Source organism: Ptychodera flava, chromosome 3 (genome assembly GCF_041260155.1).
Source record: "Ptychodera flava strain L36383 chromosome 3, AS_Pfla_20210202, whole genome shotgun sequence".
NCBI lineage: Eukaryota > Metazoa > Hemichordata > Enteropneusta > Ptychoderidae > Ptychodera > Ptychodera flava.
In genome coordinates this window covers 46,180,458-46,205,375 of record NC_091930.1, presented here as the reverse complement: position 1 = coordinate 46,205,375, position 24,918 = coordinate 46,180,458, and the positions used below count along the sequence as shown (strand labels likewise).

Here is a 24,918-nt window from a genome sequence, read left to right as displayed (position 1 = left end):
ACAAGAGCGTCTTTTCATTTGAAGCCGTATGTTTTGACTGCCTCGTACGTTTGTGCACTTCCGTTTTACAAGCTGTATTCATTACAACAAAAAAACTTTCTTTATCCCTCCCGGTTAACTTAGTCACTAATAATCATTGAGTATTAGTCTTTGGAAAAGCGAGGTAAAGTAGGGGTCGATGCATTGTGTAAGTCTTCGAAGATGGAAGATTTCATCTTTTAATGCATACCATGTGTACTATCTTGCAACGTCCCCACTTCTAATGTTTGTTTGTTTGTTCTTAACAATAATACCCTTAATTTTTAAAATAGGTCATCTGTCCTTATAAATGTTCCGCTAAAGGCATGCTAATTTCGATAACATTCTATTTATCTTTTCATATTAGTTGCAAAAAAAAATAATAATAATTGGTGCTCATCGCATACTGCACAAGATGATAATTCTAGTTTCAGTCGTCAAGCAATAAACTAATGCATCCATTTCAGGATAGATCACTAGCCACATGTTTCATAAGAGTGACACTTCACATTAATAGATTTAACATACATTGCATAGGACCAGCACCTTTGATTCTGGTTGCCTTTTGCGATGGCTTCACTTTTGTGGCAGTTTTGTTTGACGAATGCTCTATGCAATGTTATATGTGTGGCTTCAGGTAACCAGTTTTGAATACAAAATGTCGTTAGTGTCCTGTGAAAGACATAAAAGAGGAATGAATATCTCCTGTCAGTGTTAATCATAATACACCCAAGTCCATTTTACTGATTCAAGCTCTCTTGGGTTAGGTGTTTGCGTTCTGACATCCGTTTTCTCGATTTCATAAGTGTTCGTTTGGCCCGTGGATAATTCGCAATGAACTTCTGGCAGGCATATGTGCTTAAAAGCTTGGTGTTTATGTTGAATATTAGCTTCCATTTCGCCTTACACAATGTGCCATGCCCCTCGCCTCGGTCATCATTTACTCATCGGCAAATGTTATTATTCTTCAGCTCTCACATGACACTATATTATGGTCACATTTGAAAAGAATATTAAACAATTTATCGGTTTTATGTAAGTGTTCGTCGATTGAAAAGGTGACTCGTATGCAACCAAGGTCGACATAGGCTGTTTCCTGAGAGTGTACGTTACCACCGTTAAATATCTGTACATGCACATTTATCAATGCTCTCCTTTTGTCCTCAAAGGGCTGCGGTGTTTGGTCATTTTCAGATTCAAAAAGTGAAGCTTAGAAAGATGTCAAATCAAAATTATATCCGCGCATGTTTTTATTTATCGTCTACGGCTATTACAAGTCGTTTTTCGTAGAGTTCAAGTAATAACACATGTGATACCCTATCATGAAAAACTTTTGAAACTCTGAAAATACAAAACGATTAGGTCTGAGGCCGTGTTTGACTTTTAAGAAGTTTGCTTTTTCACTGATTTTGCCAAGGAAGGTTCTTGGTTTTTTTCTTAACTCATTTACCCTTTTTTCATGTGTTTTGGTAAAAGGAGATACACCAAATAGATTATGAACTTTATTTAAACAGAATTATGCATCCAAGAGACGATCTAATGTACTAATAAATGTTATTCATATTTGAATTACCTCTGCAGGATGGTGATCCTACAGAGAAAAACAACTCCTTGAATGTTGTCGGATGGTAATACACTCACTTGCCTTTGAAGATGTAATCTTCGCGGGTTGTCAATACTTATTAGGTGAGTTTTAAATTAAGGAAGGGGTCATCGATTTATTGAAGTAATGCTTAAAGATATCTATAAACCACCACTGTTACAATGTCGTTCTCATCTCATCTTCAATGTTCCAGTAAGAGAAAAGCGTCAGCGTCGTTCTAAAGAAAATTCCTGACCGCGTAAACAATAATTTGCGCTTGCCATGTGAAAGGGTTGCTTATACAATTGAACAACTTGATTAGCTTTGGAATTTGACGAATGTAACATTATTGCTTTCTTCCAAGAAAGAAAACATTCATTTTGTCACGTTATTTCACAGTTTCTCGGAATAATTCGATAAAAATTGTTTTTTTATTTATCGTGACTTCAACGTGCTTAATAATCAAGTTGGCTATAATCAATGGAGTCAAAACCTCCTTGTGTTGTTTTTTTTTCACTCTTCGAAAGTTAATAGTGAATTACTCACACCTGTTTCTCATATCTATTTAATGGCATGATTTACTTACAGAAGATGGCCACACTTTGCAGGACTTAGCATAACAAATGTCTGTACGCAATGGCGGGAGTCATCGGCCCTGGCAGTAAAGAAGGTGAAGATGGCCGGAAGAGGAAACACGATACAGGATATGGTGATAATGATGACAACGACGACGACGATGATGATGTGATAAGAATAAGGAGACAGAATACATAGAGAAGAAAGTTCCGGTACGTGCGATAATTATGTTATTTGTGGTGAATATAATATTTCATTTGCTTTCGATTCCTTTGTTCAATGTATCTCCTCATTTAAGTTCCTGCAGCTCTTTGAAATGCACATTGTTCGTCTGTGTGTAATGTACAAGTTCTTATTAACATTGTTTTGTCCTGACCTAAAATCGATTATTAACACTAACCATACGTGCTACATATCGCACATGAGTAGTAAATGTTGCTGTGAACTGGTTCTTTCACCACGCTACGGAAAGTAAACCAGAGTACTGTAGCTGACGAAATGTAACAAAACCCCGAAAATCCGGTCAAATGCTAAACTTATTACATTTTTGTTATTGTAATACTGTAGCATTTGGCTTATTGTAATACTGTAAAATTTCCAAAGCTAACAGTGGCGCGTGCAACCACCTCTTTAATCTTTATATTGACAAAACATAAGCTGAAAGACCTTTATCTAAAGACTCTGCTCCTCTCAAAAATCTAGTTTATACAGTATTTCAGTGAAAGTTATATATTGGTCTTAATGTGACAGTCATGGGTGTTGTACAGTTTTCAAAGGTTTTGAATCACTCGTACCTTTCTGTTCTTTCCTGACTACAAAGTTTGTAATGCTTTAAAACTTTGGTCAGTAGAGTTAAGCAATGCCCACTGAACTCTATCCTGCTTACTTTCATGCAGAGCTTTGCATTTTATTTATATTGGCATAGTTATGAAGAGATCTATACTTGAATATTGTATCAAGAGGGTGACACACCGATTGATGTCTTTCATATTTCACTGTGACTTCTGAAGTCGATAGCCTACCCAGCCAGTGTCTATCAGAAAGGAAGACGATTAACACTATATCTTTGTGTCGAAAGTTCTCGAACAAAATACTGACCCCTTTTAAACAAACACCATAGCTTATGTTAAACAATCCCTGTTCCTTGAAGGTGAAACTGAAGGTGTAGGTTGTAACACGACAGGAGATTTCTATCATGGAAAAATTATTATTATACGACAGAGATGGCAGAATTTTCTGTCGACATGTTTATTGTGCCAGTAAACCTAATATATGTTAAGGGGGCGCTGCACCCAACACAGCATATTTTGCTCAAGAATCACTTTTTTGCAAATATTTATTCAATTTTAATTAATTTGTTAACCCCAGATTAAAATATTGGTTGGGTTCACCTTGTAGCTTGTTAAGCAGTCGAAAGTTGCGTGATAAAGAAGTGTTAATTTATGTAAATGTATGCAAATCACCCGATTTTTAGGCTTCTTTTTCCTCCAAAGTTTGAAATTTCCAAGAATTTAATTCCACTCTGGCTGGATCAATTTTTTTGAAATTTTCACATTATGTTCTTTAAATAGTATTGAACAAAACGACTATTTTGTTTGGCAATAAAGTTCTTACATTTTGAATAAGAGGCATTTTAATTTTGCTTATCATGATTTTAATCAATTTTTTGAGTGTCAGTCTTTAAACCCCTGCCATTTTAGAATGATGATAGATAATGCCAAATAAAACAGTCTTCTTTAAAGTGAAATATTAAATTTCAGAAAATAACGTCAAGTTTTAGACTTGAATTAATTTTTATCATTAATACCAAAATTAAGGGGGTTTTGCCCAAAATATACACCCACTTCATCCTTTGAGTAAACTACTGCTACCATACTAAATTTTAGAGTCTCTGCTTTTTGAAAATATATAGTATGAGGGGTTTCCTTGTCATCTTTGATGAGAAATATTGCTTTGAAAAAATCTGTGTTGGCAACATGCAGCTCCACCTTAAGTCTTTGTCAGCAATAAAGGATTAATACTGCTGAGAGAGGCATCTTTTGCATAAGAATGAGGATTTTTATGTTTTGGAAAATAGGGTTGGAATGAACAACTCTGATGATTTTGAAATGATACTTCTGTTACGCCTACATACAATTAAAGCAACTAAATCGGTTTAGACTGGAATAATTCTTTTTTCCGCTTTATTTTTTTAGAGGTTGGATATCGATCTGAATTCTCTTTCGGCGCTGATTTTGTGTGAGAGATGGGGTTCGCAGATCCATGGTGGTATTGCAGCAGCGTTATACCAACTAATAGATCAGTTAAAATCATGTGGACTTACCATTCTCTGTACAGTTTTGGAAGAAGACGCCAACACAGTGCGTGAGGCTCAACGATTAGGAGTCACTTTGGTCTCACCAACAAGGAAACCTCTCTTTGATAAGGAAAAGCCTAGTTACATTTGGTTACAGGCTCATGATACATTCTTTCCTCACTTAAAGAAAATCCAAGGATTGATGTTTGTGTTCGGCTTTGGAATAACATCCTCAGCTGTGGCACTTGACATTAAAGACAATATATTTCCAGACTCTGAGTACGTCCACGTCAATATATGGAATCCAGAGGAGTTACGTCATGAGATGTTTCCCTATGGCAAGAAAGTATTCGAACGTAAGCGTAATTGCTAGATGAACAAAGTCATCGTGCATTTGCCGTTCTATCGATGGGACCAAAGTGTTCGATCATTTGAGTATAGATATGATGATGACCCACCGGTCAAACATCTACAGCTTTTGCCAATACCCGAAGAATGTTATTTCGATATTCCATTGCCGAGAAAACTTCCCGATAGTAGCCATTTTCGTATTATGACCCCTTTGAACATTTCGCGGTATCAGAGTTGAATCATTCTTCTGTTGTTCCGAAAGCCTTTAACATTATGGCTGAATGTTATGATGGATTCAAAAATCTTGGTGACCCACCGAAATGGGAAATCATCTGTATGAATAAACATGACGACAAAGAAATTGACGTACGTTTGAAACCACACTCAAAACTGACTGTAATCCCAAAGGGATTCCAAATTGACTCGTTCATCAATGACGTGCGTCATTCACATCTTGTTGTTATTCCCCACGATCGAACAATTCACTGACACTTATCATTACATTGGTAGCCATGGGAAAACCAATGTTGGTCCCTACTGCATCTGAAGGTGACATCTTCATCAGTAAATATTTTGTTGATTACCGGCCACACGTGGTTGTTGAAATGCGGGGTAGTCCGGATGCGCTAAAGGATCAGATGATACGAATCGTTCAAGATTATCCAATGTATTTGAATCAAGCATCCAAGATGAGAGAGATGCTGAAGACGACAGTGATTGAACAAATGAAGGGTTTAAACTCTTTGTTCATACAGGAGATACGTGAACATCTTCAACGAGCGACATTTAGATGGCACCTCCCCAACCCTCTAAGTACAGGTATGCTTTGTTATGTCTTCGCACGCCGGTTGTGGTAATATAATTGTATACTAATTATTATGATATAATAATAGTAATATATGGTGCTGAACTTCCTCCCTCAACAAGCATAGAAGGTCCATGCCGAAACAAAGGACATTTTTAAGGTAGAATGGGCCTCGGGCACACTTGAACTCTCAAACGTCTATAATATTATTTTGGCCCACCACTTGTGGGGATTTATGTTGAAACCTACGGGTAAATAAATTGACCGGCTTAGTCTGTGAAAATCGGAGTTTTGATTTCCCGATACAGATAACACACGGGGACCATTTTGAATTTAAAATATGATAATATATAGGGTAACTTGTTTCTCTAGTAAAAAAGAAATCCTCGATTCTTATTCGTGATTCCAAATAGAATGGTTGAAGGTTTGCATTGGGAAAGTTTGAGCAAAAGTTTTTAAGTCTTTCAATTTAGAGGCGCTAACTACCGTAAACAAAATGATTCAACATACATGAAGATGACAAAAAGCGGGAAAAAAATATTTTAAAATTTGGTCATAGAACTGTTTTGTAGAAAAGTTTAGTTCGCCATATCTGCGTTATTGTTACTTTTTTCTTCTGATCCTTTTCTGAGTCTACTGTCATAATCGAGCTTGTGAGCTTTTTATATCACTGGCATTTGAATTTCCTATTTGGATGCTCACTCTACGGTGAAACACACTTTTAAATATCGCAAACACACAGTTTGTTGATGTTATATGATAACAATCACACTCGCCGCTGGCGGATAAACACTGACTTTGGGTAATTCGTTCCCGGTAATTCGTTCCCTGAAGTACATCATACCGGTTTATGTTGCGCATAGTGCTAAGATCTCATGTATAGCGAAATTTTACGTAAAAATGTAGTTACTGCATGATTGATTGTAGTGGTACATGTCACAATTTTTTGCGTTTTCTGTATTGAACTCAAAGATTGATTGACTTCTTTCACCCCTAGAATCAAACGAATCAGAACATGGCAATAGTCTTCCATCCACTTCAGCAGGCAACCTTTCTATCTCTCAATCTGTACCGAGTTCCGATCGAGAACTTGGTAAGTATCGCACTTGTTCACTGATTTTAAACTCCGAAAATTTATTTATAGTAACTACCTTCCCGTCATGAAAAATATGCCTTATTATTTGCAACAATATTTTAAACAGTTATATCCAGGCCTTGAGTAGTTTAAATTAATAATGACTGAGACTTTTGATAATATTTTCAGTTTTAAAGAAAATAAGTACGTTTTCTTTTGTTGTCCCCAAATATATGTTGAAACATGCAGAATGTGTGCCGGAAAGAAAATGCACCTTTTACAAAACAAAGTTTTATTTTTGAATAAAAAAATATAGTCGGGATTTAAAAATCAATTTCAACAATAGGATTTAACATTCAACAATACACTCATATTGTGAGGACAAGTTGAACACAGCCTCAAGGCATGGCGGCATCACAAGGGCCAAGGTAATTTTGAAAGGAAATGAATTGACAGGAAAATGCGTCAAAAGTACATAAAGACTAAGTCAAGTGGAAGAACATCACATTCCATTGCTGAAAGTTGTGTACCCAATTAGTGACAAGTTTTCTGCGCCTTGGACGCATATGCACAAATATATTTATGCAACTATTGCCCGCTTCATTCCGGTCATTTTATTTGGTTAAATTTATACTGCATAGCATCACTGACACCGTTCAGAACAGCAGTTCTTATGACTGACAAGAACGTGCTGCTGCTGCTGCTACTAATACTACTTCTACTACTACTACTACAACTATTACTCACATCAAAAGCAAGCTTAGCTTGTAGAAACTGCAATAATTGACTTTGCTTCAAAGATTTACCAATGTTTCGGACAGAGGGCACTTCAAACGTTTTTGCTGTTGCGAGTTGTTTATTGTATTGGCCAACATATAGAGCAATACCTCTTTGTTCAGGTGTGGAGTGAAATGACTCGTGCACACCAAAACAAAATATATTTGAAGTTAAACGTTTCACATAGACCAAAAATATAAACTGAAGAGGCCAGTATTGCTGACTAGTATTTTTTTTCAGGTACCATTGGAGTACAGGTCGGAACTTCGCAAGTGCATGTAGTGAATGGTGCATCTATATTACACGTAGAAAATGGATTTTACCAAAGAGAAGGAAATAGACCGACAACCGAGGGAACGGGCAGAGTTCTGAGTGATGTTCACAACGACTTGCAAGTGATGAAAGTTGACAAGGGATGTCTCCGTTACGTGATGAAGTGTGGATCACTAGAGGCACTGGAAGCTCTATGGAGTGAGTATATCAGTGGACGACTGGACAAAAACATCCATTCTACAATCATCACACCAACACTGCTCAGCAAGATTCAAGCTCACTACCTAACCCTTGATATCTACATTCCAGTACAGGAGTATTTACTCTGTAAGAGGGAAATACCACTCATGACAGGTAACTCTAAACTTTTAAAACACTCTATTTAAATGTTAAGTGAAGGCAGTCAATTCTGCACTGGTGTAGACGATGATATTTTGCAGGTATGTCTAATGGCTTAATTGTCTCACAGATAATAATTGGAAGTGAAAGAGATGCAGTTCTTTGTCTTTGGAAATACAATATAATCAGTTGCCTTCAAATGCAGATTGTTTTCAACGACACAAAATTTTTGTCTGGCCAAGATTTAAGTAACAAGCGTTAAGCGTTAGACGACATTTAAAAAAATCGACCGGGGAGCATTTATCTCGTCAGCATCAAATGGAAATACTGAAACACATTTTAGAATCTAAAGAAGGAAATTCCGTCTTGTGTACAGTTGAAACGCTGTACCTCTTTTGTGAATGCGTATAAAATGACAACTCTGTTAAAGTATTCCCCGACTGCATGTCTCTTGAGAGGAAGTGTTCAACTGCAATAATCACATACGGGTGCTCTTCTTAACTTGATGAATTATTATAAATAAAGTCATGACTATAGCTACCTCTCTGAATTAAGACCAATGTGCAAAAATCACAAGACAAAACCAATCACGGATGTAAAGACTCCCTGTATTCTGCATTGAGAATTATCAGAAATAAGAATTTGGTGATAGAACGGTGGGTCATATTAAAATATTAATTGGCAGCCTGGATTATACTGTCAATGATTTCACAAACTGTGATTGCATTCGTCTTATCAGGTTCGGTGCAAACTCCATCTCGTCGACGCAGTGTTGCTGCAATAACTGAACTTAAAGCTGCACGGCGTGAGGATATTACCCGGCACCATACAGTGGACAGTCTAAATCTACTCCTGTCACTGATGCAGATACGGGACAACCAAACCATCTATGAATTACTGAGTAGAGATGACTTCAGTGTGGAGGAGTTACAGGGCCACAGATCAACGTTTGTCACAAAGCAATGGAAAGTCAGACCTGATGTCCAAGTCAATGGAGGAAAGTTCAGGCAGTTTCAAGGAACACGGGATGAACTCAGAATGACTCTGAACTCTGAAACCAGTTCTTTCTTCAAAGCGGCAGATGACACAGTCACCGAGTTTATCAAGCTGAAAATTCATGCCAGTAAACATTCTGCTCACAACAAACCAGTCCTGCATGAAGCTGGTCAAAAACTGATGATGCAGAGGGAATACTTAACTAACCAGGCTACACCTGTGAAGGAAAAGTTTGAAGCAAGAAAGGACGAGTTTGATACGACGCAGAGTGACATGGAACGAGTTAATCAAGGTGAGAGTTATGCTAATTTAATCCACGATTCAGCACCAGGTTAAAAGGGAATCTCATGTCTTTAATCTAACCTTCATGTATACAGACAAGTATTTGTCATTTTATTCGTGTAGTTGAACAGCGGTATAGATGGCTACCTGTGAAGAGGGCCAACAGTACCTATAATTGGACAAAAAAGCCGCAAGTATATATTGTTGTGTTTATTTTTCGCTAAAAATTGAAGAACACTTACTTGTTGCTACTGTTTCAGTCTTATTCTTATACAAAATTGCCAATTTTATTGAGCTTTCATAAAATACCGACAGGTGTTGAGTGCAGGGACTAAACGTTACACACTTCCAAATTTATACACAAGGGTGTAATCCTGGTAGTAGGTCATGGCCATCTTCCGGCCCGCGTATTCAAACTTTAACGATTAGGCAATCAAAAACTGCAGACTACTGATGAATTACAAGGCATTAAGACTGTCGATATATTTTGGTCACCTAATATCAGCTCCACAACCTGTTGAAAATACACAGTGTCACCCCTGCGCAGTCGAATTTTCAGGCCTTAGTCTATGTAATGTAAATATGAATAAGTAGGCCGAAAAGACGAAACGCTCGTACCCAAAAGTCAATAAAGGCAAAACACAGTGTTGTAGATTTAAAAGGCCGGAGTTGATCACTGCTGTGATAAGGCTCAACTTAATTTAGATCAAATGCATAGTTGTAACGTCGTTTTCAGAAAGAAAAATACAAACTAATAGTCCTTCTCGGGGTTTTAATCATCTTAATAACTTGTCTGGCTAGTGAAAATATTTCTGTGCTTCTCATTCTCTATCATAAATCATGCGATATATACTTTACACCAAAGTGACCACAAAAATTTGTCATCATAAAGTTTGAATTCTTCCAGCTTTGCATTGGACAAATATTGTCTCAAAAATATCAAAAATTTTACCTTTAAAACATAACTGATGGTTCCCTTGGAGTTAATAAAGGCACCATTAACTTGACCTAAGAAGATAAGTTCATTTTTATTGAAAAAATTTTTTAACTTGATTATCATGTGAAAGAACAAATATGCTATAGCAACGCATGGGTCAGTGACCTTTAACATGTCAGAGTAGCTGAGGATAAAGTTTGTGAAAGTTCAGATCGTAATGACTTGAAAGTTGGCAAGAATAATTTTTGTCAGTATATAGGAATGGTATTTTTGCAAATCTTGAGACTTGAATTTGTGTACATCTTTGTGCAAATTATGGAAATGTGATTTTGTTTGAACTATTAAGACCATGAAGAGGCACCTTTATTTTCACATCTTCTTTTGTAAAATTGCTTATTTCAGTCTACAGAGAAGCTTAATTGAAAAAAAATTCGACAATTCCTAAAGTCTATGGCTTTCAATTGGCAGTGATGAGTGACCGCATTGTAAATGTCAATGCTCTTCGTACATGCTAATAAAATGAACAAAATAATTCTTATTTTTACACTTGTTTTTCTAATCATGGCGAAATATGTATGGTAAGATCAGTGACACTTCCATCTTTTTTAAATTGTAGTTACACAAATATGTTTGCAGAGCTTGCGCAAATATTTTCCTTGCCACTAGTGCCAGATGTTATTTAGAAGTACTGACATCTCTAACTACCACAGGGCAAAGGTTAAAGGTTGTTGTGATCATTAACCACTTCATGTGTTTACCATCATCAATTACAGACCTTGAAAACCTGGTGTCAATGTTGACACAGACGTTTGTCATCCTGGAGTTAGTAGTAGTTCCACTTAATTATTTCAGTATTTTCATGCAGACATTTTCTCGTTCAAAACTCCAGCATTTTACATGTTTTCACGTTGATTAAACAAGGCCTTAATACGATTTTAACTTTCTGCCTCCAACACATATTATGACTGATATACCAAATACTTCTGTAAAATTGATTTCTTTAATGCCAGATATTTTGCATTATTATAAAACTTTTATGGAAGCAATGCAAATTTTTTTCGTGATTAGAAGTTTTTTTTTTAATATGCGTTTCTTATTTAAGTTAATTACATATCACTGATCAACAACTGCACATCTAAAAATAACGAGTAGTATTCTATGTGAGCAGAGGACCTATGACATTAAATTAGAGGACAGTAATTGTGTAAAACAAAAGATTGTCTCTAATAAATACTTAATTGAAATTAAACAGTAAAAATGAAGAAAAACTACCAGAGCATCTTGTGGAGGTGCAAACAGTCGAGGATATCCCCCTCTCGCATTAAAATGTTGAAAGCTTGTTGTGTGCAATTATAAAATCTGGTACAATCTGAGAGGTGTTTTAATTTGTTCGTACTAGATAAAACTATCTGAAAATGACAAAGGACACTACAGTGGGAGAGCGTAAGAGGGGGTTGTGAAAAATTGACATGCTATGGTGCAATCAGGTGCACTCAGAGAGGCGTTTCCAATTTGTTTGCACTGAGTAAGCCTGTTAGACAATGACATGGACACTGATATTTTTATTATATTTTTTGCGTGCTCAGTGTTTGAGTAACAATCGTCAACAATCTAACATTGAAGACATTGAACATCTTCATGTATTTCAGAAATGTTGGTGCTGCCAAAATGCGGCCCACCTCCAGAGAATGAGATAATGAGAAAGTCAGATTTCCCAAATTTTGTGACGATATATTTTTCCTTTGGCCTGCTATGATTCATTTTTTACCTCAAGACATTACTTGGTCATGTTTTTCTTCTTCATTGGCAGAATTTTTTTCCACAAATTGCTCCAGGCCCCACACCCCAATTAAATAGTCCCCCCTGAAGAGCATCTTTCATTTATGCAAGCATATTCATTGAAATTACAGTGAATACAGGGAAATTGATTATGTGGCAATACTGACGCTGTGTTGTCCTGCATGTCTTTGATGATGACATGTAATTTCTGGTCATTTATATCTAAATTACTGCAGTTTATGTTTTTTGAAGGTCAATTGCCAACAAGATTGATGACTACCAGCGTATTGATTGACTATTCAGTGTCAGCTAATTCCCAAGGCATAAAATACATAAAAGATGGACTATGTATCCAAACTGGCTTTCCAGTTTCTTGAGTATAGGCTCCCATAGTTTTGACCCTATTAAAATATAAACATGTGGAATATCATACATTTTTCACTGTAATAATATTGTAATAAAGATTTCCTCAAGCAATATCATTAATCTTATGTTATACATCCGCCTCTATTGTGTATAGCATTTGACAATTGATAAAAGTTATATTTATTCCATGGCTAATGTCTCTTAAAGTAACACCTATTTCAGATACTACATTTCTTGAAGTATATTTAATTGAAGTTTCAGTATTTATAGTCTTATAATAAATATTTGGGGTTTAATAAGCTATGCTACATACGATTACAGATAAACTGGTTAACATTAAACATGTAATGTTCTTGTCAATTCAAAGTGTGTATGTATCCTGAGTGTGGTAATTGTTTTGATAATTCTAAATGTAAATAGATTATACATACATATACAGAAAGTGATAATAAAACCGAACATTGCACGATTGCAATATATGTGCAATTAAAGGTCCTGTAATTCTAGCTTTGGACGATTGTTTTATCAATGTTTTGTTGCATTTCTTATGTCTACTTCACAAAGTGTGTTGAAATGCAAAGTACCAAGCTTGTCAACATTGACGCTATATTATGTCCTGCATTGTTGGTGTTGATAATCAAATTCAGGTCTGTAATTAGATCAATTGATGAATGTCACATACAAGTTGCTGGGTATTTCAAATACCTCTAGGAAAGAAACAGAGAAACTTTACACGAAACAACATTAGAGAAAAATATTGTCAAAACTTACTGCAGCTTAAACTCAAATGTTAAAATGTCAAAATATCAATATTCCCTGACGCGATGGTGTGTAGCAGCAGCACGGGGTAATTGCAGGGGTTAACACAGGCACAGAAGAATTTGCCAGCCCATCCAGGCTATAAATGATTTAGTGCTACCTTGCTGTAGTAAAAAGGCCGTAGTAATACTGTGAATACAAAGCATTGCCGTGTAGCCATGTTCGAAGTGAGGTCAATCAAGGGTCATACCCTCCAATAATTCATGCAGACATGTCTACTGGTATATGTACCGGATTGAGCAGTTTACTAAAGCACTCATCTATGTTGCTGATTCAACTTCAAAATTAAAATTATTTCAAGTAAATTCAGTAAATTGATCCACACCTGCCTTGATCCTGTGCCAGCTACAAATAGACTCTGGTATAAATTGGTATGCAGTGTAGCCCACAATGTCCTGATTTTGATCTTTGTGAATTAGCTTAGGGATGCACCATTAGATCTTGGGAGGAGGGGTGGTCAAAAACAGAAAAAAAAAATTTTCAGAGCAGAAAGTTAGGAAAAAAAAAATCTTCAAACTAGTTTGCAAAATAAAAAAAAATAAATAAGAAGACAAAGGCGTAAAAAAAAAAATTTTGAATTTTTTTTAGATTTACTGACAGAAAGCAACTTTCTGTATTTTTTAGTACATCCTCCAGGCACATTTTAATTTTAATTTATACATTTAGAGTGACTGTATCCCTTATACTGGAAGTTGTGATTATCTTATCTTTTCAGGACTTTTGTATTCTGATCATTTGAAAATTATGAAATTACAGAACCTGTTTTCTACTTGTTTCCTGCGTACAAACCAAGCAGGTACACTAGGTAAAACATTGAAACTATGGTATGGTTGTCAAGACAGAAAGTTGTATTTGCCTTTTAAGATCAAGGTAAACAGATGCAGGCCACATCAGTTTCATTTTTTCACAGCATTTTATTGCAATGATGAATGCAAGAATGGGTGAACAAGTAGAAACACGTCAATAATGATAAAACAACATATCAAGTCATTATGTATTATTTTGCTTAAAGGCATTTTCAATTCTTTTTTCTCAAAAGACAGCCTCAAAAAACAACAGCAACACATGTTTTAACATTCAACAATACATTATGTAGAATGCCATCTATCCAACAAATCCCAACACAAAAACACACAAAAAGGGTTGAACTTTGAAAGTTTCTCGATAGCAAATACTGAATAAATCTGCATGAATAATCGTTTTTGTGTAGCAAATTTCAAAGAAATTGGACAAGCCCTTTCAGAGAATACAGATTTTTTGACCATGAATGGCATAAATTGCCCTAAAAAGACAAATATTGAAATTTCAACACATCTATACACATCCAATCAATTTGGACATACTGCTACAGAGAAATAGATGTTTTGATCAAAAAAGGGCAACAATTGCTCTAAAAACACAAATATGCAAATTTAACTATATTATTTAGCTTATTTTAGCTTCTCAGCTTGTCAAAATCAATTGTAAATCATGAGATATGCATGATGTTTGGTGGGGTGAATGTAGCCATTTACCACGCAGTAGAAAGGGAAGCCAGGAAACCAAAATAGTCAATTTTCAAAACTATAGGAAGCTACTGAGGAGCAAGAAGACCATGTTTCAAAGGAAGATGTGTAATCCGAAAAAATGCTCCCAAAGTGCCACCAAATAACACCATTTTTATCTCTATTTTTCAAAGCTCCAACAGCAGGAGGGGGTGTCAGCAGGAGGGGGACACCCCTCCTGACCACCCCCGCAAAAATACTCCCCAAGTGCCACCAAATAACACCATTTTAATCTCTATTTTTCAAAAGCTCCAACAGCAGGAGGGGGGACACCCCCTCCTGACACTCCCCCGCAAAAATACTCCCAAAGTGCCACCAAATAACACCATTTTAATCTCTATTTTTCAAAAGCTCCAACAGCAGGAGGGGGGACACCCCCTCCTGACCACCCCCCGCAAAAATACTCCCCAAGTGCCACCAAATAACACCATTTTAATCTCTATTTTTCAAAAGCTCCAACGGCAGCAGGGGGACACCCCCTCCTGACCACCCCCCGCAAAAATACTCCCAAAGTACCACCAAATAACACCATTTTAATCTCTATTTTTCAAAAGCTCCAACGGCAGGAGGGGGACACCCCCCCCTCACCCCCCCCCCCCCCGCTTGCGTGGCCGCTTTATCTTCAGACAGCAACGAACTAAAAAAAAAATTATAAATCTGAACATTTACTCTGAAAAAAAAATTGCACAGCTAATCTCAATTGGAAAAAAAAAATTTCAGAAATTTACAATAGTAAAAAAAAAATTTCACAATTTCATTGTGACCAACCCCCCCCCCCTCCCAAGGTCTAATGGTCCATCCCTTAGGTCAGAGAGCTTATAGCTTATAGCTGGTCTAGCCAGCAAGGTTTCACTACATTGTTGGCTACGGGCTGGCCTGGCCAGACTGTTGAGTACACATCGGTGAATTTTTACAGATCAAATTGGAGCAAAGCCGAGGCTGTGAGAGACTAATTAAGCTATCACCATGATGGTATATAGTCTCAGACCTAAACACCTAATTCATTGCTTACTTCTGTTAACAACTTCAATATATGAACAGCAATAAGGTTTTTACTCTAACTGTAATTACACGGTACATGTTTTTATGGAGATACTAGTTGTTAAGGTACTAGTTGCCATGTTATTTTAGGAAAACATTACACACGGTCAGAAAACAAGTGTAATATGACATAATGACAGTGTTTTTGATTGCAATCAATCTACTCTTTACACTCTGCTTGCATGAAGTCATTTCATTTGAGCCGGTTTTCCATTATGCATTTTCATGTTGTCATTAGATTATCCTTGCTAGATGTGTGCATGCATGATCTATACGATTCTGCAAAAATGCTACAGTATAACTATATACAGTTCAACCAATTTGAAACCTTCAATCCTGGTGTAAACCTTTTGTGATTATTTTGAATAAGTTTAATAAAGAGAAGGTTTCACAATTACTTCCTACATGTTCCGACCGCGTTAATGCATCTAGCAAATCTACTACAGTGAACAATTTGATTACTGCTGAATTGAGACCAGGGTAGAGAAGTTGAAAATTTACACTGTGATTTTAAACTACGATTTAATATACAGTAATGACTTCTGCTCTTGTACCCAGTGATAAATCAATTGTTCATCAGTTTAAATGATTATTTCTGTTCTTCCATATTATATAATGTAGATGTAAATCTATGTCCATCCACATTCATCTCTCTTCCACTCATACACACATTAGAAAATAAAAATTTTACAGGATTCCATTTTCGTATGTTCAAAATTGAACTTCAGTAACTGTTGTTGTTGTTAATATTTTGTGCTGGCTTTGAATACAATAGATGTGTTACTTACGGCAGTTCTTCAGGAAAATCAAAGAAGTTCATCTTAGGGACTAGTCAGTTTCTTCAGCCTTGGGGGCTCAGAGTACAGTGTTGCCGAACCCCCCCCCCCCCCCCCATCCCAGCTCAACTTTCAAAAACAGGGTAAACCCCCAAAAGGCAATGTATAAATATGACATCTTTTGAAAAGCCATAGAGAGCTGTTTTTATAAGTTGCAGCTAAATCTGATGTGTGCAGTGTCTGAGAGGACATTTTTAACGTTGAAGCCATAAAAGCACAGCTAATAATGACAAAAACTACCTTTTGTTAACTAGCATTTAAGTCATGAAAAAAACACCTTTTCACTGAGCTGTGACACAAAGGAAAATAGTTGCATCAATGACAACAAAAACTACTTTGTCATTTTTCTCTTTCTAAATTGTCATTGTATTAAATGTGATTGTGAAATATTAGTTCATGTACATGTTGCTTTCTTATATACTGAATTCTCATTGAGAAAACAAACAAGCATTAGGAATTGTAATGCTTTTCATATGAACTGCATATTTTTATAATGGTACACTTTGCAAATTTAACAGACTTTCAATTTTCAAATATCAAGATATATCTCTGATATATATCTTTGATATATATATGCACCCAAAGGGCACATCAAAAACTGTGATTGAAAGATGCAATTTGTGGCTGGTATGCTGCTTTGCAAAACAAACTTCCTTACAATATGCAAACATTCAGTTATCTTTGCCTGATATATCAAAGCTTCACTCAAAGGGTGCGTTGAAAAAGATGTCTGATATACTGAAGGTACGTGCCGAGGGGCACTCGCACTCCCAAAAAACCCAAATGTCAATATATCAAGGTAAACACGTCTGAAGGGCACACTGAAAAATGCATCGAATGATGAAATTGGGGCTGGTACGCAATGTATTTTAGGCAAGTAAGAGTCTGTGTTGTAATTCAAAAACACACTGACCCCTATTGAATATTTCAAAAACATGGTGACCCTCCATCACCAAATTCAAAAACAGGGTGACCCTCATGAATCCACCCCTTCACCCCCATCAGAAGAAACTAAGCAGTCCCTTATGACTTCACAATCGCCAATTGCTTAGAAACAGAATTAGCATAATTGTAAAACTTGTCAGATGATTCATTGAATTCACAATTAAACTATAATTCTCAACAAATGATTAGGTAGTAGAAGTGGTTTGCATTGCCTGATGAGGATATTGTTTGTTCAGAGCTGAGATTACTGTGAGGGATACCATATGTGGTACACAATTAAGGCATTGTCTCAGACATGGCCTATACATAGCATGAAAGTTTATGTCTTGAAAAGTACTGTGTACAATGGATCAAATCTGGATGTGATTTCAAAACATTGCAATGACCCCAAATGCAAAATTTTTATCGTCATGGCATTTTCAATACTGGTAAGCTATGATTTTAAATAGTCTATAATGTACAATGATATCATTCAGGACAGTTGTGGCTGGCTGCCAATACGTACTTCATTGCTTGATCACCAAGTGATTAACTGCAGGCAAATTTACATATCAAAACATTTCTGTGAGAATCATACTTTGAATCAAACAAGTATCTGAGGTAAAAATTCACAATGCAGCTGATCATGATCATGCCCACCGGTATATGGTATACCTGCACTGGAAGGCCTTGAAGTTGTTGAATTGAAGGTCAGATGAAAGGTTTTGATATTTACTACAAGCACAGCTAGTTGTGCTAAACTCACAAGCAAAGCTTGACATATCATTACTATGTAGAAACGAGTTAAATTCTGATCACAACTGGGTCACATCAGCTGGTGTTGTGAATACAGGGGATATATCAGTACATGGTCAACTCACAATCAAAGACTGGAGATATCATTACTAGAACTCGGAAAATGAGAACAGAAGTTGAAATAGAAACAGAGTTAAATTCTGATCACAGCTGGGTCACATCAGCTGGTGTTGTGAATGTAGGGGATATATCAGTACATGGTTAACTCACAATCAAAGACTGCATCATTGCTGAACTCTGAAAATGAGAACAGAAGTTGAAATAGAAACAGAGTTAAATTCTGATCACAGCTTGGTCACATCAGCTGTGTTGAGAATACAGGGGATATATCAGTACATGGTCAACTCACAATCAAAGACTGGAGATATCATTATTAGAAGTCTGAAAATGAGAACAGAAGTTGAAATAGAAAGTCTTAAATTGTGATCACAGCTGGGTCACGTCAGCTGGTGTTGTGAATACACGGGATATATTAGTCAACTCACAATCAAAGACTGGAGATATCATTACTGGAACTCTGAAAATTGACAGAAACAGAGATAACTTCTTGCAAGTAGGTCATTTCTCAGCTAAGTAGTACTAGGTCCTGGATGATCATTCATTTCAAATCCAGCTACTCACCAACTACAATTGATTCAGCTACACATCCAGCAAAGATATGTCAGCATTCCCAAGCAGTCAGCAACATTTCTGTCTGGTAGTTGGAAGTTAGCAAGTTTTGTTATGATGATCCTGAAATACGACTGACAAATGAATTAGTTTTAGTTATTTATAAACGCATTGATGAGCACAAGTTACAACCAAAAAATTGAAAATGAAGAAAGTCAGAAAAATCATATTAAAGCTCCATAAGCTGTATCTTTTGGCTATCTTCACAGAACTTTTGTTTTGTGGTTTCCCTCCACTTTCTGCGTTGAATCCCTAAACTGTAATTTAATACCAAGTATTTAGCACATCATCACACCCTATATGAGTATAATCTATATTGTTATTGTTGAAAATTGTATTCAAGTCCGGACTAGAATTCATTTGTAAACAATAAACAATGATCACTACACACGTACAGGCTGTGTTGACAAACAGAATACTCAAAATTTAAGCATGACAAATGGATTAGGGTAAGACACGGTAGTTGGTATACAGAAGCAGAATACTGAAAAAACTTGCCACAAGTTACAGCTTATGTCCCTCTAATTGACTTTTTTCAACAAAAACTGTCAATAATGCACCAGCATGGATATCTTCATTTGGTGAAACAGGGAACCATGGCAGCGTATGATTAAATTTAATGACACCTCGTTTATCTGACAATTTCAGTACTCTTGCTGTCTTTTGGTTTCTTACAAACTTTTGTGCAAATTTTCAAAACATTTCCCTCAGAATTAAGGTATTGGTGAAGATTTATTCATTAGAAGAAACTATTTGTTTTATTCAAAAGTAATTTTAGGAGGCATACCTTCATCAATGCATTGTCACTAATTATCACCTGTAGCTCACATCAAAATGTCCAAATTTCTTTTACAGTACATCAAAATATGATTTCAAAGGATCCAGGCTTGGTTTAATCCTGCACACTTGTTGTAATAAAAATTTACTTGTGTTAAAATCTGTTTTTGAATTTTTACAGCCAAACTTTAAACTGAAATTCATAAAAATTCATTGTCTTATGACAGGAATCATCTATATGGTCAGTTTTGAACTCTGTAACATGTCATGATGCAGATTACAGGTACTGTTAAAGAGATGAAACATTTTTATTCTCATATCAATTTGTTATTGGTAAATATTTCTGTTTGGTGTCATTGACATTAAATCTGGTTGTTCCAATGCTAGAAATGTTCAGTAATTTCAATCGCAAAAAGCTGGTCTTTATTTTGCATTTCATGTTCAAAGAGTGTCTGTCCCTACTGAAAAGTTAGAGAATGGAAGGTATGATGGTTTGTACACGGTAGTTCTCTTTTTGGAGGATTGTGATGGCCCTGAAAAGGGCCGTTTGGTTTGTGTGTACAAAATGTACACAGTATTGAATTTCAGGCTCACTTGGACCCAAAGACATCTTCACTGTTGTTGTTACTGGTAAAGTTGTAATCTGTAGAGTTGGTGACACTCTCATTGGCTTCATCATCTGTCTTCAAGTCTTCACAATCACTGTTAGATGAACTTCATAATAAACTTGATCATAGATGACTGATTGACCTTTGCCCAGGACATCACCTCCAATTCTGTCCAGAGCACGCAATATTGTCTTCTGTGCATACATTATTCATCGTGGAAGTTAAAAAACTGTCTCTGAAATGATCTGTGTGAAAATAAATAAAGACATATTGATAATCTCTGAACATCTTGCATGACTATTATTTCATACAGTTGTACAAATCGACTACTTTCAATAGACAAATATATACAGGCTGACATGTTCTCTGTATAATAGTATATACTATAGGTCTATTGAAAGCTGGTGGGTGAGATAAACCAATGTCTGGTAGCGAAAGGATAAAGCAAAAATTTTGTTTTGGTGAGGTCATGTAAAAACATGAAGGACAATATGCAAAGAAAGAAGGAGAGTTAGTTTCAGCATGACATGAATTGGAAACAATATCAGAATACACGTGTGTTATTAGAATAATTGGTACAGAATTAGGACAAAGCTGGATAGCTCAACTTGTTGAGCCTTGCAGCAGTCAAATTTTGCCTGCTGCCTTGCTTGTCAAGTTGCACACTACGGTGCATCATGCAACTTGGCTTCTACATTTTTCGTATACATTGTAAACAACCAAAAGTCCATTAACATTTACAAGTGAAAACAGAGTTAGCATACTTGTAGAATATTTTCGTAACTTCACTAAAATCTTTGAATTAAAAGATCAGGAAATATTAACTGGCAACGTAAAATTACTACGTAACCACATAAAAAATAAGAAAACTTGTGATTAAATATGTCATGATAAATTACCAAATTTATCGAAACCAGATGTAATCAAACACAAGGTCCTAAATCCACATCTCAGCCAGAGATGGAAAAGCATATTAAACACAGAGAAATTTTGGAATGGTCCTGTTACCAGCATATTTATTAGCACAACTCTTGTATTTAAAATGATGTAACTCTAATTTCTTTATAGAAAACAAATGCTTTCCGGTAAATACAGAAAGCATGTATGCTTTGACAAAATATGGGAAAGACAAACCACAGAAAATAAATAAAATAATATTTTGGCATGGCCAGGGAACGATTAAACTTATAAATACTGCGCTGGCATTGGAGATGTGTACTAGATATTCAACCAACAAACAAAAAATATTTCAGATTATGAAGACGGAAATGAGAGAGTACACCATTCAAACAAAATTAAATTTCAGTGTGGCATACAACATACAAATGAGTACAGTATTGTGATGTCCTGTTCATTCAACAAAAGTGGATATAAAAAGCATCAAGTGATTTGAGTTTATGCAGAAAAAAACTTGAGGATATGGCCAAGATGACCCTCTGGCAGTGTATTTGGTAATAGTATGCTCATATTCTTTGTATCACATTTTAAATGTTTTCAGAAATCTTAAATAATATGAAAATAGCTGCACAAAATGGATGTTAAGCAAGATTCTACCACAATTTAGTGAACAAAAAATTATGGTAAAGGTAAATAATATTTACAGTGGCCAATTCAAAAAATACATTGATATTGCCACATTTTAGAGAAAAAAACTTTGCTGAGCAAAATACCATTTAGAATGGCCAAATCGAAAAAAGAAATTAACTTGCTATATTTTAGAGACAAAAAAATATGGTGAATGGATAATATTTACAGTAATTTGGAATAGCCAAGTCAAACAAAGATATTCTGCTGCATTATGGGAGAATCAACAACAAAATATCATAAATGGAATGACATTTAGATTGTCCAAGTCCAAAAATAAAATAATTCTCCTATAATTTTAGAGAAATAACTAAATCTGGTGAATGGAATAACATTTAGAGTAATTTAAAATGGCAAAATTAAATAATAAATTAATTTTGCTGCATTTTGGAGAAAAAAAAATATTGAAAACAGAATAATATTTTGATTGGCAAATGCAAAATATGAATTCTGATATACTTTGGGGAGAAAAAGTTACATATCATTGAATGTCTTACTTAGTTGACAAGTTTACATTTAAAAGATCAACACAAAGGGCATATTGATTGAAATGAAATAAAATATGAAAAATAAAAGCAATGCATAAACAAAGTGTCCAGCATTAACAATTTCTACCATTTCAAAAAGTAAAACGCTCAAGATTATTTTCACACAAACCCAGACAATCTTCATTGAAATGAAATTTCATTGTGGCTAACTGATTTAAACATTGACTTCATCATCAGTCAAAATGAGTTTGTAATCTGGAATGCGAACAAAAGGATATTTTTTCTTTATAGAAAACTACAAAAACTCTTGGTAAAGCCAGCACAAAAATAAAAAAAAAACTTCCCTTTCACATCAAAATATTGACATCATAAAAAGAAACAGCAGTCTAACATTATTTGGACGGAGGAGTAGAAACTATTAACAAAAAATCATTTTAACATGGCCAACACAACAAACAAATAAACATCCCTTTAGCATCAAAATATTAACATCATAAAAGGAAACCACAGATCTACAGTCTGACATTATTTGGATTGAGGAGTAGACACTAGTAAACAGAAAATCATTTTAAAATGGCAAACATTACAAAATGAAACAATTTAGGTAAATAAAATTTTGAAAAAAAGATACCCAAAACATACACAGTAATAAACTATGAAAATGTTGATGAAATCAAGTGATGATAAGATTATTTGCAAGCTAACTGCTCTACCAGTAACACATCAACAAACAAAACAATACAATGACTTACTTTATGGATTGAAAATCACATTTCTATCAATAAAATACAATCGTGTTGCCATGGAAACACGTGAGTTACATAACCATGTAAGGAAGTTGTTCCTTTCAATGTCCCATGTGTTTGCATTCAGTCAAAATTTGTGAGATCAGAAAATGTTTGACTTCATACAAAGTGTAGTTTGCAAATTGACCTTTGTTTATGATTTTGTTTTCCTACTAGGCTATCTGGTCAAGGAAAGTGTCCTGGAAGTGTTTGCGAAAGGATCAATGCCGGGACAATTTAATGAAGCCGGAGGAATCCACATCAAGGACAATGGTCAATTGGTTATATGCGATAGAGAGAATCATAGAGTTCAGGTTATTGATCCAGTCAAACTCTGCTGTGATTTCATCTTGCAATTCCATGCATTCCCAAAGTCATTTATTCCATGGAATGTCACAGGGATGAAGACAATGACAAATACTTATGAGTGATTGGAAGAATGGTCAAGTTGTGGTGAGTTCTGGACAAGCAAGATTTTAAACTGTTTTGGACGCAAAGAAGGAATTAAACCAACCGGTATCAGCTTGAGTCCTGATGGTTTTATATTCATTGGTGACTGGAATGGATATGTGAGAAAATATAATAAATCTGGTGAACACATTGCAAGAACTGAAAAGGGACAAGTCAGATATCCCTATGATCTGATTGTGAATAAGAAATGTATTTTTGTATCAGATGATGGCAGACAATGTGTCATGTTTTGAATCACCAGATGCACAGTATGAGAGACATTGGCAAGGGACACTTGGAGTATCCACTGGGTGTGTGTTTTGATCACCAACAAGATGGCATCTATGTTTGTGATAACGGTGGGATAGAGTGGTTCACTTCAATTGTGATGGTGGATTTCTCAGCTATAAAGGTCAAGGTCAGTTAGAAAGGCCCTGTTACATTGCACTGTGTAAGGATAATCCATACAGATTAGTTGTGACACAGCATAGCTGTATTAAACTACTGTATATATAAGCAGACATGACACCACATCATGTCAACTCTGCAGGGATATCTCTAGTGAAAATCTACAAATTTTCTAACAAATTTTACACAACTCATTGCAACTGGCAGATTCTAAATGTGTATTTTTCAAAAAATTATTTGCATATTTGATTGCTATTTTTGGATCAAAATTTCATTTTTCATCTTAGACAGACTGATTCATCTAATATTCACAAATTTTAAGTAATTATTGATTTTTTTAAATTGTCAAACCTCAGCCTGTTGCAATTTCCAGACTGTAATTTTTTATAATCTAAAAAAAATGATAACCATTGATTTCAAAATTCGGCAACGTTATTCCCTTTTGCAATTGTGTTGATGAAACTTGTCATAAAATTGACTATTTTCACAGATATATGTGTGCGGAAACGTACCTGCGTATTCCGATGTCTTTTTTGTATCCTAAGTAGCTGTGGGTTCATAGCTGTGGTGTTTCAGACGGGATTCATGCCTTTTACGGGCTGGTTTTGATTTTTACGATTTTAAAACCGCCACAAACAAGGTTAAATTCGTAAAAGTCAAAACCAGCCAGTAAAAGGCATGAATCCCGTCTGAAAACACCACAGCTATGGACCACAG

At 35.5% G+C, this 24,918-nt stretch overlaps 1 protein-coding gene across 1 annotated transcript; it reads left to right on the top strand.

Annotated features, from left to right (window-relative positions):
* Positions 1-1,597: 1,597 nt before the first annotated feature.
* LOC139130130 (uncharacterized) lies at positions 1,598-24,567 on the top strand. Its single transcript, XM_070695854.1, has 7 exons — positions 1,598-1,704; positions 2,189-2,388; positions 4,372-5,642; positions 6,626-6,721; positions 7,721-8,107; positions 8,832-9,380; positions 23,521-24,567. Exons 3-7 carry the CDS (start codon positions 5,336-5,338, stop codon positions 23,772-23,774), a joined length of 1,593 nt encoding a protein of 530 aa, XP_070551955.1. The 5' UTR covers positions 1,598-1,704; positions 2,189-2,388; positions 4,372-5,335; the 3' UTR covers positions 23,775-24,567.
* The last annotated feature ends 351 nt before the right edge of the window (positions 24,568-24,918 follow it).

What these genes read in the sequence shown, in the direction of transcription:
- LOC139130130 (XM_070695854.1), top strand. Translation starts at nt 5,336, where the DNA reads ATGGGAAAACCAATGTTGGTCCCTACTGCATCTGAAGGTGACATCTTC. An exon ending in CCCCAACCCTCTAAGTACAG is followed by an intron (nt 5,643 to 6,625) that starts GTATGCTTTGTT and finishes TTTCACCCCTAG; the next exon opens with AATCAAACGAATCAGAACAT. An exon ending in GAGTTCCGATCGAGAACTTG is followed by an intron (nt 6,722 to 7,720) that starts GTAAGTATCGCA and finishes ATTTTTTTTCAG; the next exon opens with GTACCATTGGAGTACAGGTC.